The sequence below is a fragment of the Vidua macroura genome, chromosome 9, assembly GCF_024509145.1.
Source record: "Vidua macroura isolate BioBank_ID:100142 chromosome 9, ASM2450914v1, whole genome shotgun sequence".
Lineage (NCBI taxonomy): Eukaryota > Metazoa > Chordata > Aves > Passeriformes > Viduidae > Vidua > Vidua macroura.
Genome location: NC_071579.1, coordinates 27450195 through 27467908, shown reverse-complemented (window position 1 = coordinate 27467908; position 17714 = coordinate 27450195). Strand labels below are relative to the sequence as shown.

Genomic DNA, 17714 nt, shown 5'->3' with positions numbered 1-17714 from the left:
TTTAACCTGGGAATGTGGGGGTGAAACAGTGCTGGACTCTAGTACAATACAGGTATCTATTCTGTGCAGCAATGAGCTGTCAAACTGGCTCAATGGCCTGCAGAACCTCAGCCTGAGAGAAGAGTTCAGTCCTCAAAATCTACTAACAACACAGAATTTTTTTAACAGAAAACTGTCAAATTAATTTGAGATAAATATATTTAACTTAACTGTTTTATTAAAAAAATGTTTTAGAATATTTACTCTTCTGCACAGGCTCATCCAGGGGAAATGCCAAGGAACAAAGTAGCATTCCTACTACTGTATTTTCAATATGCAGCGCTGTATTTGTACATAGTGCTTTGCAGACACACAGAAACGTGGGATTTTTATCAAATCCAATGATAAATAAAAGCAAAGAACAATGGTTACAAGAGTGAGAGTTGCTGAGATGCTAATTTTCTAAATTATCCAAACTCCAGTGCACCCTTGCTCCTACAGTGTTAATAAAACCCATGCTAAATGCGAGACTGGCAATGCAGAAAAGCAATACATTTTCTTAATTAATCTAGTGGGTAGCTGGAACCTGAACACTAAATCCACCCATTTGATTTCATTAAATCTACTATAAAGGCTAAGCTGCACTTTAGCATTGGCTCTAGACAACCTCTCTGAGCAGTGTGAGGTCAAGAAGATCTCATTCAAGGAGGTGCAGCTTAGTAAATATTTATGAGAACAGGCCTGATAAACAGGTCTGTTTTGATGAGACAGCTGGACACACCAAATAATAAATATGGTATTTTATTTCACCTGTACTTTTCCTGAGATGTATGCTTTGGAGAGTTCACAGAGAATTATCCAAAGGGAAATCTCAATTTAAAGCCCCAAACAATACTGCTGTCAGTGGAAAATCAAATCCCAGACTCAGGTCACTTGGAAACTGCATCAGGGTCTAGCAACCTAAAGAAACCTCAGGGGCCAAGGAGTGCTCTGTCTAATCTGCCTGTACAAGAGGGTCAGTGGGAGCTAAATCTCATGGTAGAGAATTGTATGGCTTGGCACAGGCAAACTGTACAAGCAAGAGGATGGACACTCGTGATGCTCTGGCAGTGCTAGGCAGGGAGCTGAAGAGCAAAGATCCTGATAGGTCCCTTCCAACTCAGCATATTCTATGATTGTATGACTCTGTTATTCTCTGATACTATGGAAAACTGAAGTGATCACAACATGTTCTTTGCTCCCAACTGGGCAGCCACACTTCCCACAGAGGTGTTTCCTCTGAATCCCATCACTGTCCCCATTTAAACTGAAGGCACACTGAATTACAGTCTGCTCCCAATGTGCTTCCTGGCAAAGCAAAAATAGATTGAATTTATTTAAAAAGAAAAAAAAAAAGTTATCATTTTTGCTAAAGAATGGACTATATGACAAAATTGCCCCTTAGTGGTTTTAATTTTAAAATTGTGTCCCCACTTCAAACAGGAAGGGCTGAGTGGGTTGATTAGATTTTCTTCAGAGGTCCATTCAAACCTGAATTATTCTATTATTCCGTAAAATTATGTGTAGAGTATGACACATAGAGTTTTAATAACTATTGCCACTGCTCCTGTGAACTGAGCCATCACATGTGTAACTTGTGTGAAACTGTCCCTGGAATTTCAGGGAAGAGTCAGTAGGATTCAGTCCCCACATGTGCAGCCTGAGCTTGCAAGTTCCTTCCAGGATCTGACCTGGCAATTGGAAAACGCCCCTTCAGACACAGACACTACAGCTTCAGTGTTATGGCAAGCTTATTAAAACACTGACATGTAGAATCAGCTGTAAGAGAAGCAGGCAGGCTGGAATAATTCAGAAATTAGACTTTCAGCTGCATTAATGTAATGCAAAATAATGTTCATTTAAACACAATTTCTGCTGTGTTTTCTTCCCACAGCTTGATGTCTGGGCTCGCAGCCCTGGATGCCAAGACTTCCAGTCGCTTGGGAATCATAACTGTCACTTACTACCTGTGGACAACCTTTGTGGCTGTGGTTGTGGGAATAATTATGGTGTCCATTATCCACCCTGGTGGAGCAGCACAGAAGGAGAGCACTGAGGAGGGTGGAAAGCCCATCATGAGCTCTGCAGACGCACTGCTGGACTTAATCCGGTAACGACATCCATTCTTTCTGCTTTCTGAAGGCAGCATTTTGTACAGAACTGCAGGAGGAACTGTGGCCTGAGCCTCAGCTCTGAATCTAAGGACAGATGTTTTGTTGAGACTGAGAAAAAATTAAGTTTCAGAAGATAATTTTCAAGTTATCAGATGTTTATACTGGCTGTTTCTTGTAAAATTTAAATGAATGGCCACCAACCAACAACAATGGAGCAGGTCTTTTATACCCCACAGGAGTCCATATAGCCTGTGGACCTCACCATCAAATCCATTATTAGGGTCAAGGGAGTATTAAAATGTCATGTTCATTTAAATAAGAGTAGACAGTTGCAATTGGCAAAACCTTAAATAAAGGGGTGAAACGCACATTTTTCAGAAAATAATTCTCAAAGGTGCTGTTACAGCTGTTCATACCAATTTGCAGATAAAGGATACAATTAGAAGGACCACTGTGGTGCATTTTTTATTCTGCTTTGGGGCTTTTTCTTATTCGTTTTATTTTGTTCATCAAAAGTCACAGTTGCTCTTTTAGAGCAGCATTAGGGCACTGCTGGAATTTCATGGCCTTGCCTGAAATCCCTTTTTGTCCCAATATTCCAGGTGCTAGTGGGATTAATTTGTTGACTGAATATATTCTGTGCCTTGGATTTATTTTGCTCATGCAGAAAGACCAAGTTTTGCCTTTGTTTGGTAGTTCCTCAAGTTGCTGATCTCATACTACATCGGTCAAGGGCTTTCAGGCCAAGTGTGTATCAGTACCACAGAGAATTCTCTTTGGAGTCCAACTTCCTGAAATTAAAAATGGTTCACAGTTTGCCTTTCAAAAACCCGAATTCCTGACCCTGACAGCATGACAGCACACAAAGTACTTTGACTTATTTGGACTTCAAATCAAAAGGAACTGGGAAGAGAAGCTTACAAAAGACCCTTTTTTTCTCCTCCAAGTTGCATTTACTCAGGCCACCTGTATTTATATTTTATATCTTTGTGAGAATGGGCCAAATTATTTTAGTCATGGAGCAGCAGCAGAGGACGACCTCTTTTGTAGTTTCTCACAAAACCACCATCTTCATCTGCACTGGGTACCCATCTGTATCTCTCCAGTGACGTTGCCATGAGGGATGGATGTGCAGTGGAATTCCCATGTCTGTTTGTGACATGGGGTTAAGTCACATTATTCTGTTTCTGCTGCACAGAGGACTGTAATTCCTACACCAAGAGCAAGTTACAAGAGCTTTGAATCCCTTAGTATGACAGAGTAGCACAAGAAGTAAAAGAGAATCTAAGAAAAATGTCACCTTAATGACTGTCTTCATAGTGGCAGTGTTTGGGAAGCATCCCTAGTGTTCTAAGGCCTCGGTCAGAGAAAACGAAAGGCACAGTGGGACACATGGTGCAAAGGTACATCCAAAAGGACCTTACAGCTCTGTCTGGGAAGGTCTCCCTCACCACAGGTTCTCATTCCCTTTCTCACACCAGCCCAGCTGCCTTTAGAGGCTCAGAGTAAACTTGTCATGGAGATGAGTTAGATGGAAAGTAATCTGGGTTATCAAAATCAAAATTTTCTATACTATTGCAAAAAAAGACTGAGACCTGAGACCTGCTCATCTCTTCACCTCTGCCTGGCCCTCCCTGTACACCAGGGGTGTTGTGGGGAGGTTTGGGAACACTTTATTCCTCTGAGCCTCACTGCAGGTCAAAAAACATATTGTGATCTAAATATTTACAAGTGTCTTCTATAATTCCACTTTTCTACAAACATTTACCCAAGCAAATCATAATAGCTTGTGTGCACATTTCAGGTATTCAAGTTTCCAAGCAGCCTTGCTTCTAGTCTGCAAAACCTTAAATTCTTCACTGGTTTTGGCAGGTGTCAACAATGACAAGGTCAACAAGCCCCTCTCATCACCAAAGGTTAAAAAGAGAGAATCCAGCTCAGACTCCTTTTGCTGTGCTCAGCAGCAGCCACAGCTGCAATCTTTCTATCCTGAGAGCACAAACGGATGGTTTTTATTCCTCTGCTACAGAAATAACCACACTTACTAAATAAATAAATAATAACAACAGAACTGTGGGGAATGGGCTTTCAGCCTAGGCAAACACTATGGGTGAAATTCTGGCTCTGCTGCAGTCAGTTGCAAGACTCTTAAATATCTGTGTGGAAGTCTGGATTAAATGTAATGATGTATCTGCTGGTTTGAGCTAGAAAAGCTGATCCTTTAGCTCAATGATAAATCACTTCCATTCACAGCTGGAAACCATCTTTTTCAGCCCAGATTGGCTTATCTTCTCAATTCATTAATTTCCTCTCCATTTATCAATTGCATATGTGCCCAGACGTTTACACAGGAAACATCTGGTATTCTGCAAATGAAGAATGCTAAATGTACAAGTGAAGAGATGATATATGTGATATTATTGTGGGGTTTATTTTAAAAGCATGAATCTTGGCATGGGGATACATGTATTCACCCTCATTGATTTCAGATTTGAAGCCACTTTGAAATGATGAAAAACATTATTATTTCTTGTGATGTTATATACGACATTGCCACATCTAGAACTTTTGGCAGGAAAGATGTTGCTAGAAATTGAATGTCTTGAATTTTTGTGTGAGATTTTTGCTTTTAGTAGTGGTTTTAATTAGAAATTAAAGAATATGCTGAATCAGCAAAAAATGAAACAAAAAAAACCTAGTGCAGACCCTCGTGGTTATCCTAAACATTTGCAACACTAATCAATAACCACATTATTATTATTCTGCATTATTTTGTAGATGGTGTTTCCCCCGTATATTTGTCCATTATGTTAAAAAAAAAAAAAAAAAAGAAAAAAAAGAAAGAAAACAAAAACCCCAAACAAACAAAAAAAACCCACAAACAACAATGATTTGGTGAAGAGATAACAGTGGCATTGTGGTGCATAATTCTGAAATGGCTCTAAACCTCACATCAGCCAGGAAATACATAATCTCATCAACATCCTGAATTTCATACCTCAAAAATTGCATCCACGGTACAATCTTTTTTTTTTTTTTTTTGGCCACTCTAAACAGCTGTACTTGAAAGATTTCCTTTCTAAAGAGAATCCCAGGGGACTGGGGACAAGAATGTTCTGCTGCCTGTGGAAGATGCCCATTTAACCAGGTGGTCCCTGTGCAGGAACCCGTCCTTGCAGAACCTCTCCCTCTCCATTGGATCTGGACTAAGGACAAGCTCAGGAGGCAGCTGTGACTCCGAGGCTGTGCAGGAGATGCTGTTCTGAAGATGCTTCTCTCTTTAGCCACCACTTCATTGCTCCAGTGAGACAGATGTACAAATCTGCTCTCATTTTGTTCAAGCTTTCTGCTGCAAGCATTGCAAGGCCTATGAAAGGCATATGTTTTCTTCCATTTAAAGCTCTATATAATCCTCAGGCTAAGGATCTGTTGTCTTTTAGCACCTGGCACTTTATGAGTTTTTATGGATTCATTCTCATGATGTGCAATACTTCTGTGATGTAGGCAAGGACTATTTTCCTTTCTTACAGCTAGAGAACCAAAACACATGGAAAAGAAATTATTTCACTGAGGATTGTTCAGAAAATTCTGTTGGGCCAGAGAAATATTCCCAGCTCATACAAGACCTGGTAGGGTTCTTGTAGGAATATGGCTTTGGGGCATCTCAAAAGCAGTGAATCAACAAACATCTCTGCCTTCTTCTTCCTGTGGGAATTATTGAAATTAACTTTCTACTTCATCCACAAAAGTAAGAGTGATATTTTAGTAGCCTTTTATGAGTTCAGAGATTAAGAAAGGCAAGATACAATTTTTTAAAGCAATTCAGCTTTTGAGTGTTTTATTCAAAAGGACAGAAAGGGACATGCTTACATTAACTGTGCTCCATTTAAAATATTAGGTTTACTTTTGTAGCATAATGACCTGACTAGGAGAATAGAAAATGCCTATAATTTGAGGACAAACATTTGCAAAACTCATTCTGTGAGCCAGGAGGACACTGTTGACATTAGCAGTTAATATTTCCACATCTGTTACCTTTAATTTAGAAGGGGAGATTCTGCTACGACTGAAATCATGCCACCTGCATTTCCCACCAAGGGAAATAAAATGTGGCTTATGAAATAAAACAAACAAGCAAAGTCCCAGCCAAACTGGGTTTCCCCTCGTGTTTTAGATCAGGCTGACTGCAGATTTGGCCACCAGCAGGTGCAGGGTTCATATGCATTATTGGTTTTTCTCAAGTCTAACAAGACAGCGTGGCATCGTAAACTTATTCAGCTCAAAAGCCCCAGATAAACCAGTTCAGTGAAGGCAGACAGGATCAAATCACACCTTGACCCATGAGAAATAAATTTGTACATTTCTGAAGTTTACTGGAGAGAGAAATCAGAGCATTTTGCCACTGAATATTCAGGATTGCATCCCATTTAATAGCAGGTACCCAGAAAATCAATTTGGCTTAACCAAGAGAGGCTTTATTTTTATACCAGTAAGAGTTAGAAGAGGATATAAACACTGTAGAGGATTTATGTTTTCATGGGAATCCTGAGCACTCTTTAAAATCACTTCCTTTCCCTTTTTTCAAGCTAAGGGCTGTATCCTATATTATTGAAATTGTGTTTCTTGAAAGTAGGGCAGGAAAAACCCAGGATCTGTTGTAGTGTGGAAAAAGTCCAGGCTGTGCAGAATCAGGAATCACACCTTTAGAAGTTTACAACTGAAGACTGAACTGTATGTAGACACAGTAATATTTTTTAGAATGCATTAAATGATCCAGCTTTGAACCATGAAAGAACTTCTGAAAATAAGTATGCTGTACATTAATGTACCTTTTGACAAAAGCTACTGTGTACTATGATAGAAATATTTATCTGTCCCCTGTGGCAAAGCACCATTTTTTACTCTTTTCAGATTGCCAAGTTTTTTTCATCTCACAAACCAGCCTTAGGCCAGATATGTTCTGCCCTGGGACCAGGTCTTTGCTTCTGGTTAATTTTTAAGAGTTTGATCTCCACAGGAGCCCCAACCTTAAGTATTTACAAAGAACTCTCAACCCTCTAAATGTGTGGTCTCTATTTGGCACAAAATGAATCCAACATGGAATAAAGATAATTCCATGATGAAAACCACCCTGAGGAGATGGGCTATGAAGCAAATTCTGCTCTCTGGTCAGTAGGCTTTAGTCACAGAGAGGGAGGTGCACAGGGACCAGGAATTAAAAGTGCACTAGGAAAGCTTTGACCTTGCAGGGGAATTTGTTGTCCACCCTCCTGACAATTGGTCTGGAACCTCTTCCTGTGTAAACACACACTTTTTATGGAATAACTTGCTTTGCTGGAACCACAGTGGAAATACGCTGGGCCTGTCGTGTTACCTTTGATATAATTCAGCATTTTTGAGATGCCTAAAGCTGTGATGTATTTGTGCTTCCACTTTCAGAGAGCCACAGCCCTGCTGGGGCTTTGTCAGGACCTTTTCTTTCAGAGGAAGCAGCGTAAGAAAGTTCAGATCCCTTACTGGAACCGAAATGCCACGCAGCCCTCAGGACAGATAAAAAGTCCCCATTTGACAAAATGATTCCACAATATGAGTTCTGCTCTGATCTTTGAAAAAAACCAAAGCAAGACAAAGTAACTTAGATCTGATTAGTGATTTTTGCATTCTCTAAGTACTTTTTATCCCAATAATGAGGATTTTAGTGCCTCATTAATTCTGCAAAAGCCTTCTTTGGTCCTTTTAGCAGGAGGTAGTATGACTGATACTGAGAAATGAGATGAGGCACCAGAGGTGACTACTGATGTGCAAGATGGTTTCTCACATGGCCCCTGCTATAGGTTGTTTTTTTGTCTTTCTGGATTAAATTTTGCCCTTGCTTTCAGCAGTGCAAACCCTGCCGGAGCCCCTGACACCAGCAGGAAGGTATCAGATGTATGATTAAGGACATGTGTAACAGTAGTGATGAATTCATGCAGAGAACATAAAAAGTAAACAAATTCTTGAGATTAAGGTATTGTCACTGAGAATTACCTCAGCCTATAGTAAATAAGAGCTACAGTGCTCTTCATTCTTGGAAAAACTTGCAAACTTCACAGTTCTCATGACAAGCCATTCAGGCTCCAGTTTTGCTCTCTGTACCCCTGCTGTATATAGTGACAGGCTAAGGTCTCAAACACGTAAATATTAGAATACTGTCAAATTCCCAGCCTTAAAACAATGTTCTTGCAAGCTCAGCTACGTTTGCTCAAATTGGAGAGCAGAGCATCCAAAGCTGCTTTATGCCTAGTGCAAATATAGGCCAATAAATATTATGAGGACACATGTAGCAAAACCCCCAGTCTGGTGGCTTTAATTCCACAGCCTGGGAGACTGCAGCCAGACTGTCTGGTGTGGCAGGGATTAGGGGCTGATAACATCGAAGTCTGAGAGCAAAACCAGATTGGGGCTGCAGAGCACAGAGTGCCAGAGGGAAGGGGTGCTCTGAGTCAAGGAAACATCTGCCGTACCTGTGGCAGTCCTGCGCTAGAGCCGCTGGCCTCATTTCTGACTGAAAGGACCCGCAAAAGCTGAATGCTTTGAGTTAATGACACTGTGGTCAGGACTCAGAATGAGTATTACAGATATTCAGTAGCATTACTGAAACCAGAATCTGGCCTGTTATTTCTAACAGAAGTTATCCAGGAGATGTGAAGGAGCTGTCCCAGTAGCTGCAGGCTCATGGTCTCTGGACAGTTCAGTTAACAGTGTCACAGTGACACAGTTTAACTGTGCTGCTCTTTGTGCCACTACTGTGGTTCTCAGAACCAACCACCTTCTAAAGAGACAAGAGGGCTCCCACATCCTGGAGGCAGTGCTGAAGAACGGCTTCCTAACACAATTCAGCTTCCTAAAGCAGCTGAAATTAGGGGAGCAAAATCAATCAACTTAATTCATAGGTCAGTTGCTGGGAGACAATGGGGAAGGGAAGAGGACCTTCCACTTTTGGCAAGATGCTAATTTGTCCTGTGTCTAATGGGAAGCTGCACCCTCAGACCTGCTGCTCAGACCAGGTGCTGCCTGCACTTTATACAAGTCTTCAGGATTTCTTCAAAATCCATGACTACCAAAGTGCAGAACGTATGTTGCCATATTTGTCTCATATTACATGTACATACAGGTTCCTAATTCAATACATCTACATCTGAATCCTCTTATCTCATGCAGAATTAGGGAAGGGCTCCAAAATGTTCTTGTAGAATGCAGCAGCCTGTGCATCACAGCAGGCTGCAGTCAAAGATGGTGATTAATGGGTCACTTGTACATATGTGCTGCTGTCACAGCAAATGCAGGCCAGGCCCACTGTGTCAGCTGGGCTCAGTAGTTCAGCTCTATAGAAGGTTCACTGAGCTGATATTGAAGTTTCATGCACATTCATCCTTTTAGCCTCAGCTGAATACTCCTGCTCTATCTGGCAGAGTTCCTGAGGCAGAAGATGCTCTGGGAAATGTTATTCCTTAGGGCAGGCAGTATTTAGCTGTTAATTTTTTTATGTAACCAGAAAGCCTATGTCTTCAGTTTCTGTTTTACAACAATATCCTTGTCTCAGACCAAAATTTATCTATGTTTTAAACCAGACTCAGTCACTGTTATGCAGTAGGTTTAATTCCCTACTCTTATGTGAAATTATTTCTGCTACGAATGCTGAACTGAGCCACTGAGGTTAGACAATGTTGCTTGTGCTAGAGAAATGAATCCCAGATCATGTTCAGTTTCCTGCACTATTATTTTGTGACCTGTGTCTTGTAAGCAATCTGCAAGCAATGCTGGAACTTCAGAAGTGTTTTATCTGCTTGGCCTTCTTAACTGAACAAACACAAGAGTATTTATAGGTGCTGACAGCAATGATGAGCTCAGTTTGAATCACTCCTTCCTAAGTGCTGGCAGTGTCTTTAATTCAGTGTCATCAGTGATAAACACAGTGCCTGAATAGAGACACAGCCTCACTTTATGGTCCTGATCCATGTGTGTACATCTGGATCTCATCCAGGGCTGCAGTAAAGCTCACAGAGATCTGCAGGGGCCAATCTGGTGGCAGGCTGGGTGCTTGGAACAGAGGTGGGCAGAGATGGAGAGGTACAACACTCTGCCATTCATTTTGTTGTGTGTTGGGGCAAATGCACGTGTCTGGATTTTGACCCAGACTGAAGCTTCCACTCTGTAGCATTTCCCAGGACTCAGGTTTGGTGGGCAGGAACCCACAGGAGGGCTATCCCAAGGACCTTGTGAGGATCCAGTCAGCCTGCCCATCCCAGTTCTATACTAAAATGTCAAATCCTCCATATCACTCTCCCTTCAGTCCCTTGTTCTGAACCATTCCCAGGAGATCCTTGCTAAACATCCAGCTCATGGCTGGAAATATCAATGTGCAGCAAAATATACCCCTCAAGCAAGAAGTGTTTCTGAAGAGGCCTGACAGAACCAAGAAACCCTCCCAGTTGCCTTCCATCTCTAGGTGGCAATTCAATTCTTTCTTCTCATTTTTTAGTTTTTAGTCCATTAAAGAGTTCATTCACCAATTGAGATCAATTAAAGATCTCATTCACCAATTGCTCTCTTAGATGTTTTTGATTAACAAAACTTAATTTTGGCTAATACTGGATTTTCTCAATCCAAGTAAACCAGCTTAAAATAAAAATAAGCCGAGGCTCTGGCACACACATTCAGGTCATCCTTTCAGCAGATAAATTGTGTAACTTTGGTAAGGCTAGTCTCAAAGACTGGATCACAGTGCATAATTTATTAAAAAATATTGGGAGAATTCCAGCATCTAGTATTAAGTGGGTAGTTGTAATTCCTGCAGGATAAAGAATGATAAAGAAACAAAATGCTTTAATCCTCTACAAATTTGTCTAACATTTAATCTAGCTACTAACCATATGATATTTCCTTTCTCAAGCAGTCTTAATTGTTCTTAATTCTACTAATTAGGACTATGAGGGAGAAAGTGGAAATCATCAGCAATTAAATTCATGTTTCTGTGCAAAGCCACAGCTTGTACGTGAGGTGCATATTCAGAGCTGTGCTGGAATCTCTGTGTAGATCTCTGCTTTCAGAATATTTTACATTCACACAGCAGGCCAGAACACAAGCACCACACTGAGCACTCCTGTAGCACCTTTCAGCCCAGCAAAAACAAAGACAATTTAATATTAATGAAGCCTTTAACAGTCTGGAAGCAGAATTCCCTTATGAGGCACAATAAAGCAGTAACCACTCTCTAGTGCTCCCCCTCCTATAAATCCTCTCCATCTTGCCAGGCCCAGCTCCATCCAGCTGTTCCTCAGTTGGTTCCCTGTGTCAGTCAAGCCCCCAGGGCTCAGGCAGAAGGTTGTGCCTGCACCTGACAGGGAAAGGATGCACGGCTGCCTCTTGTCTGTGTCTTGCTTTGGCTACACGTCTGACATTTGAACCAGAGAATCAGCAGCTTCATGGACAGTCTGCAGAGACAATCCAATGCCTTTATGAGACTCATATGCTTCCAAGCAGCAGGCCAACAAGTTCCTCTTATGTTCAGTCTTCTGTTTCAATCATTAGGCAGTACTACTATCACTTAATTAAAATTTCTCTCCCACACTTCTCCCTAAAAATGACAATCAATTTCCTCTTTGTAGCAATTGCTCTCAGTGATTGATGCTACAGATGCAGAATCTACCTCATACTTTTAAGTGTGACCATAATATCATGTAATAATCACTTAAAATAGAAAAAAAAAAGTTTCTAAGCCAGTGCTGCACAGTGACTCCATTAGCAACAAGTATGTGCTGCTGCTGCTGCTTCTGCAGAGAGGAAGGCAGCTCTGGAAAATGTTCCTGGTTCAGCATGCATTTAACTGTCCATGCACACAGCAATTCTCTTCAAAACTGAGAATAGGCTTTTCACATATATTTGGGGGTTAACCTGTCTTGGGGTTTAAGCAGGACTTTGAATTAAAAGTCATTTTGTTGGAGAAGTCAGGAGTTTCTCCTTGCATAAATACAGGTATATGAAAGAAGACAACTGGGTCATAGACTGTCACTGTCTTCTGCCCCAAGGTTCAGAAACTTAGAGTTGGAAATAAATCAGACCTGAAAATGATCCTCTTAGAATCATCACACAAATCTTGGTTCCCAAATGCTGCATGGAAATGTATGACTTTTTAGCTGTTTTTTCCCAGTTATACTATGATTCCTCTTTGAAGCCTGCAGAGGGTGTGCTCTCCATTTCAAATAAGGATTGAATGTCTTTCTGTCTTTCCAGCTCAAACTGAAATTACAAATTAGCTCCATATGTAGTTGTGTGAAATGTTACAGAGTGAGATACACAGAAAGTCAGAAAAGGTGACAAAAAGGGTTCCTTTTGGAATTGAAAATCTATTGGTCTCCCTGCAATCTCAGTGTTGGGTCACTGCCTTCCTCTGTAGCTCAGCAAAGATGAAGCCGTTGACCTCATTCAGGTTCTTATTTTGAAGCCTCAGAACTGTATCTAAATAAAATTTAGCAGTGTACAGCTCTAATCTCAACTCTTTTAATCAGGAATGAGATCCTCTTTTTGAAAAGCAAATAATTCTTGACCAAACCACTGCAAAGTCTACATCATCTGCAATTTTAGTGATGAAAATATATTGGGGTACTAGAGTTTATGAATTAGCACAAGAGTACTTAGAAGTGCCATAGTAGATTACAGCACCCAGGGGTCTCAGGAATACATCCCAGACTGTCCTGAACAGTTCATTATCTAAGTAGTGAAGGCAAAATATGGAATAAAAGAATATTCATCCCCCCAATCAGCAGATGGAGAAGGGAATCATAGCAATTATGTCACCCCAGTTACAACTTGGAGACTGTGGCAGAGCCAGAATCTGGAGCCAGAGCTCCCCAGGTGTTTGGAAGCAAGTCCCAAAACTTCAGTTCCGAGGAGCTGTGTCTCTGTTGAGCTGTGCTCAGCCAGGCACAGCTGTATGGCACAGTGGGACAGAGTGGCATCCTCTGCACCTGCCCAGCCCTTGCTCTCTCCAGGAGGGCAAAGAACTGATTTATCATGGCAGACCCAACACACAGTAAAAAGAAGTTGGTTTCAGTTCCACAGAAATTATTCTTCTGTTTGTTCATTTTTAGGAACATGTTTCCAGCCAATCTTGTTGAGGCCACATTCAAGCAGGTAAGTGGCTATATTCCTTTCACTGATGAAATACATGAGCCAGTATTACATGAAACACGTACCTTTGTAAAACACAACCCAGATATAGCCATGGCATACCACTGCAGACACTGTTAGTACCTTCAGCATTTAGGAATTAATGAGTCCCATTCCATTAGCCTCAGCAGCCATGGTATCTGAAGGCAAAACAGGGATAAAGTGCTCTCTAGTATGACTAGAGAATAGATATGCACTCCTATGTCAGCTCCATGTCCACCTGAGGAGAGCTGGAATTTATTTAAGAGCACCCTGCAACATCACACAAAGGAAGAACAGAATATCATGTTCAGTTAAAGGAACAAAGTAATGTATTGGGGAAGAATCTAATTACTCAGGTTGGAATTTGGCAAGAAAAGCTCATCTAAAGGTTCTGAGGGAGCAAGAGGCATGGCTGTATTTATTTCACCTGAGGGAACATTTCATGGGAACCTCACAAAGAGAGGGGCACTTAGAACCTCTAGGAAGTCATTCCTAATTACGTCTTACAGGAAAGTAGCTTGGTTAGGAGGCAAAGTGTTTGCTGCACCAGGGTGTGATTATAGGAAACTCTGGTTTTGTTACGCTTTTCCAAAAATTCAACTGTTTTTACAGATTTTATCAGATAGAGACTGGAGTGTTCATTCTCCTTTTCATGCCAGTCCCTTCAACATGCAGCATTGTTGAAACAGAGCACTTAGGAGGTCTCATTAAACTATTAATTCCTGTTGGGATATAGTAATAAAAACTGCTTTTTTTCCTTTCAGTATCGCACCAGGAGTATTCCTATCATTAAATCGAACAAAGCGGCATCCGAGAGCACCACTCGTCGCATCATCATCTACGGAGTCCAGGACGAGAACGGCTCCAATGTCCAGAACTTTGCCTTGGATATCACCCCCCCTCCTGAAGTGATTTACAAATCAGAGCCAGGCGCCAGTGATGGCATGAATGTACTTGGGATTGTGATATTCTCTGCCACGATGGGTAGGTTTCAGACGTGTTTGGTTTGTAATAATCCAAGTGTCCATTTAAGAGAAAAGGATTGGGGTGGGGTTGCTTGGTTTCTTGACTCAGCTTTTTTAACTGTTTCTATCTAAAGTTTTTTGGGGAAAAGGCAAGACTGTTACAGAGCTCTACCCTCACCCTTTCAAAGACAAATTTGCAAAATCCTTGATGACTTTTGTTCCACCGAGTTGAGTTTTCTGTGCATTCACTAACAATCTTTTATTTTTATTTATGACCCATCTTTTGCTGACTGTAAGACAACCTCGTACAGTGTGTTCAGAGGAGACAGGAATTACCACCAGATCAGACCCATGGGCCCTCTACCAGTATGCCAACCCACATTGTTTTATGAGTTTTAAATCTGTGGATACTCCTTTTTTGATTGAAACTTTTTGATTTTATTTTTGGTATCCTGCAACCAAGATAGCTATATACCACCTACTAGCTTGTCAGAGTAAGAGCTTCTGTCTGGCTTATTTATTTAGTTCAACTTGCTGGAGGAACTCATTGGTGCCATGTGTGTTATATTATGTTTGTGGATTTGAAAGAAGAAAATTAAACAAACATTTCTTAGTTAATCATAAAGTTCTGATGACTTTTATAAGAAAATGCTGATTAAATTTTCCTTATGTAAATTTATTCTTGGAAGTTAATCTGGTCAACAAAGGTAGTTCCATAAAACATCTTTGACTGTATTTATTATATTGTGGTTCATACCTGCACAAGGGGTCAAGATTCAAACCCAGAATTAGTGGATTTGTCTCTGTTTTTTTAGTTTCTCCAGTGGGTGGTATTCCCTGTACAACCCTGCTGGAAACTGGCTGTCTCCCAGTTTGTAGTATTTTATAGTCTATTTCCAAAGTACAACATCACCACAAACACAATTCCAGTCAAAACCTACTGGATATGAATGAATTAATTATATCTACTTACTAGGACCAAGAGCAATTTTCTGCTTCTGAGAACAGAAGATCATTCATTGTCTGCCCAGAACTGAATGTACGACTTTTACCGAGCCCCTCAGTCTTGCTGGCCCAGGGCTCAGCAGGCAGAAGCCGAGACCTGGCTTCTTCCTGGCTGATGGACACAAAACAGCACCAGGATTGTCACCCACAGCATGGCTGCTGGGTCACCTCTGGCTGTACCAGCCATGAACAAACCTGAGACACCAAGCCCTCGACAACTGTCATCACCAGGGACTATTGCAGGCTTTTGTTTTGAACAAAGGATGTGGCCAAGTGTTTATCGCTGTCTTCAGCCTACTGTACCACCTCTCTGCCTCCAAAATGGAAGCACTGAAACAGCTTAATGAAAGAATGTTGTCTTCTGACCTGAAAGTTATGGCTTAGATGAATTCTAACAGGCTTACAAACTCACATCTTGAGAGTGCTGCTATTGTGAAATCCCTGGATAAGGCAGCTGAAAGCCTCCCTGCCTGCCTCAGCAGGGGATGGCCCTGGAAGCCGCACTGCTTGAGACGTGGCTCGGAGCCGTGGGCTCCAAGGGACAGAGCCGGGCTCCTGCTCAAGGCAAGGCCACTGCACATCCAGAGCAAGCGGCAGCTCACACCCCACTGCCAGCCCCTGCCTCCCCAGGCAGCTCCCCTCAAAGGCAAACTCCCTTGGTGCAGCCAGTTTTTGAAGTGTTTCCTTGAGCAATTGACTCTTTGTAGCAATTGCTACAAAATTTAAAATCCTTGCAGGGAGGATAACTATAGGAACATGATGTCTATTTATATGCATTCATGGAAACTAACAGTGTCTGGAGAATATATGGTTAGCTGACACATCCCAGAGCTGTACTTAGTTCTTTTCTGAGCAATGAGGGCACATACATGGGTTTTATTTGCTTTCTTCTTTACTAGTTAGTCTTCATAGCAATTTGGCCTTTCTCCCCATGAATCTGCATTTCCTTACCTCCCCCAAAACTGCAAAGCTTGACTGACTATAAAGGTTAATTATTACCATGTAGACAGAAAATTACTAAAAATATGACAGAGACTCCATTACTAACTCCTCATTACCAGAGCAAACCTCAAAACCTGGCTTTTCCTCCCAGTCCTCGTTGGTGCTGCCTGGCTGTAGGCAGAGACAGATTCCTTCAATAGAAAATGTTTCTCAGTTTGTGTTCCACAAATCACTCAGAGCAGGTAAATCCCACACAGGGCTCTATGACTGATGGTTTGGGACACAGCCTTGCTACCAGAGGGCTTTGAGTTTCAGCAGGGGGGGAAAGCACTGAGGCTGTGTGTGAAGACACCTGAGAAACTGAACCTGAATGCTTTGATTGCAGGTATAATGTTGGGAAGAATGGGGAACAGCGGCGTCCCTTTGGTCAGCTTTTGCCAGTGTTTGAACGAATCTGTCATGAAGATAGTGGCAGTTGCTGTTTGGTAAGTAAGTGTTAAGGAAATCAGTATTTTTTAAAAAGAATAAGAACATTTCAAGAGAAGAAAATGCACAGAAATCTCACACATTTATTTCTAGGGAAATAAATGAGGATGAATAACTCTTGGTTTTGCAGGGCCTCAGCATTTGAGGATGCACATACATCTGTCCCTGGTCTGTACCATCCTTTTGACAGGGCACCTTCTATGTTACTCCCAAATAACAGAACATGGTATAGCTGGGTGGGGTGTGCTGTATGTCCCAAGGGCACTGCCAATCCCTGGGCAAGCCAAGGGGGATCATAGCCACCCAGGCCACACAAGGGAGAAGCACGATGGGATGCTCTAGCTGGTACCTCCATCCCTTCCAGCACTGCTGCAGACCCAGCCAGACCTGCCAACACACCTGACCCAAAGATCAGAGGAACAGCACGTGGCTGCCAACAACAAGCACTATCAGCTTAGCACCTTCTTCCCACTTCAGGATGTCCCCCAGTGTGGCTCAGCCTGATGTGGGACAGAGAACCAGCACTCAGCACACAGCCTCTCTTTCCAGCTATGTGGTCCAATCTGACTGAGCTGGGTAAGGGAATTGCTCGGGTGGATATGTCAAAGGAGGTCGTTTATTTCTAGAAAAATGAGGAAGTATTGTCAAGTCTCTGGAGATGGCACGGCTGCAAGTGGAAGATGGCTGGATGCTCCCAGTTTTTGGGTTTTTTTGGTTTTTTTTAATTTAATGCTTTTTGGCATCCATGACTTTATACGCAGCTGCACACAGAAGCACAGTTTTGATAAAGCACCTGTCCAGATCAGATTCAGAAACTAACAATTCTTCTGCCTATTAATCTGCCCCAAATCAAACCCCCAGGCTGTCCAAGAGCATGTCTAATGCATGTTGGTGTTTCTCCTCTGTCTTCCAAAGACAACATAAACGTTTACTTAAGAGCTTCCAACAAAAATCCATGAACAGCAACATGAACACAAACACATGAGAGGAGCTC

General features: G+C 41.7%; 2 protein-coding genes across 3 annotated transcripts in view; one reads left to right on the top strand and one right to left on the bottom strand.

Annotated features, from left to right (window-relative positions):
• CPT2 (carnitine palmitoyltransferase 2) overlaps positions 1-17714 on the bottom strand; it is a 64952-nt gene that overhangs the window by 19995 nt on the left and 27243 nt on the right. The window lies entirely within an intron of this gene.
• The window catches only part of SLC1A7 (solute carrier family 1 member 7), a 46673-nt gene that overhangs the window by 11875 nt on the left and 17084 nt on the right, over positions 1-17714 (top strand). Inside the window, exons 3-6 of one of the 2 annotated variants that reach the window (XM_053985516.1) lie at positions 1913-2128; positions 13262-13304; positions 14087-14306; positions 16620-16719. In XM_053985516.1, the coding sequence (XP_053841491.1) occupies positions 1913-2128; positions 13262-13304; positions 14087-14306; positions 16620-16719 (579 nt within the window). The remainder of the gene's footprint in view (positions 1-1912; positions 2129-13261; positions 13305-14086; positions 14307-16619; positions 16720-17714) is intronic. The other variant, XM_053985518.1, reaches the window with a different exon arrangement.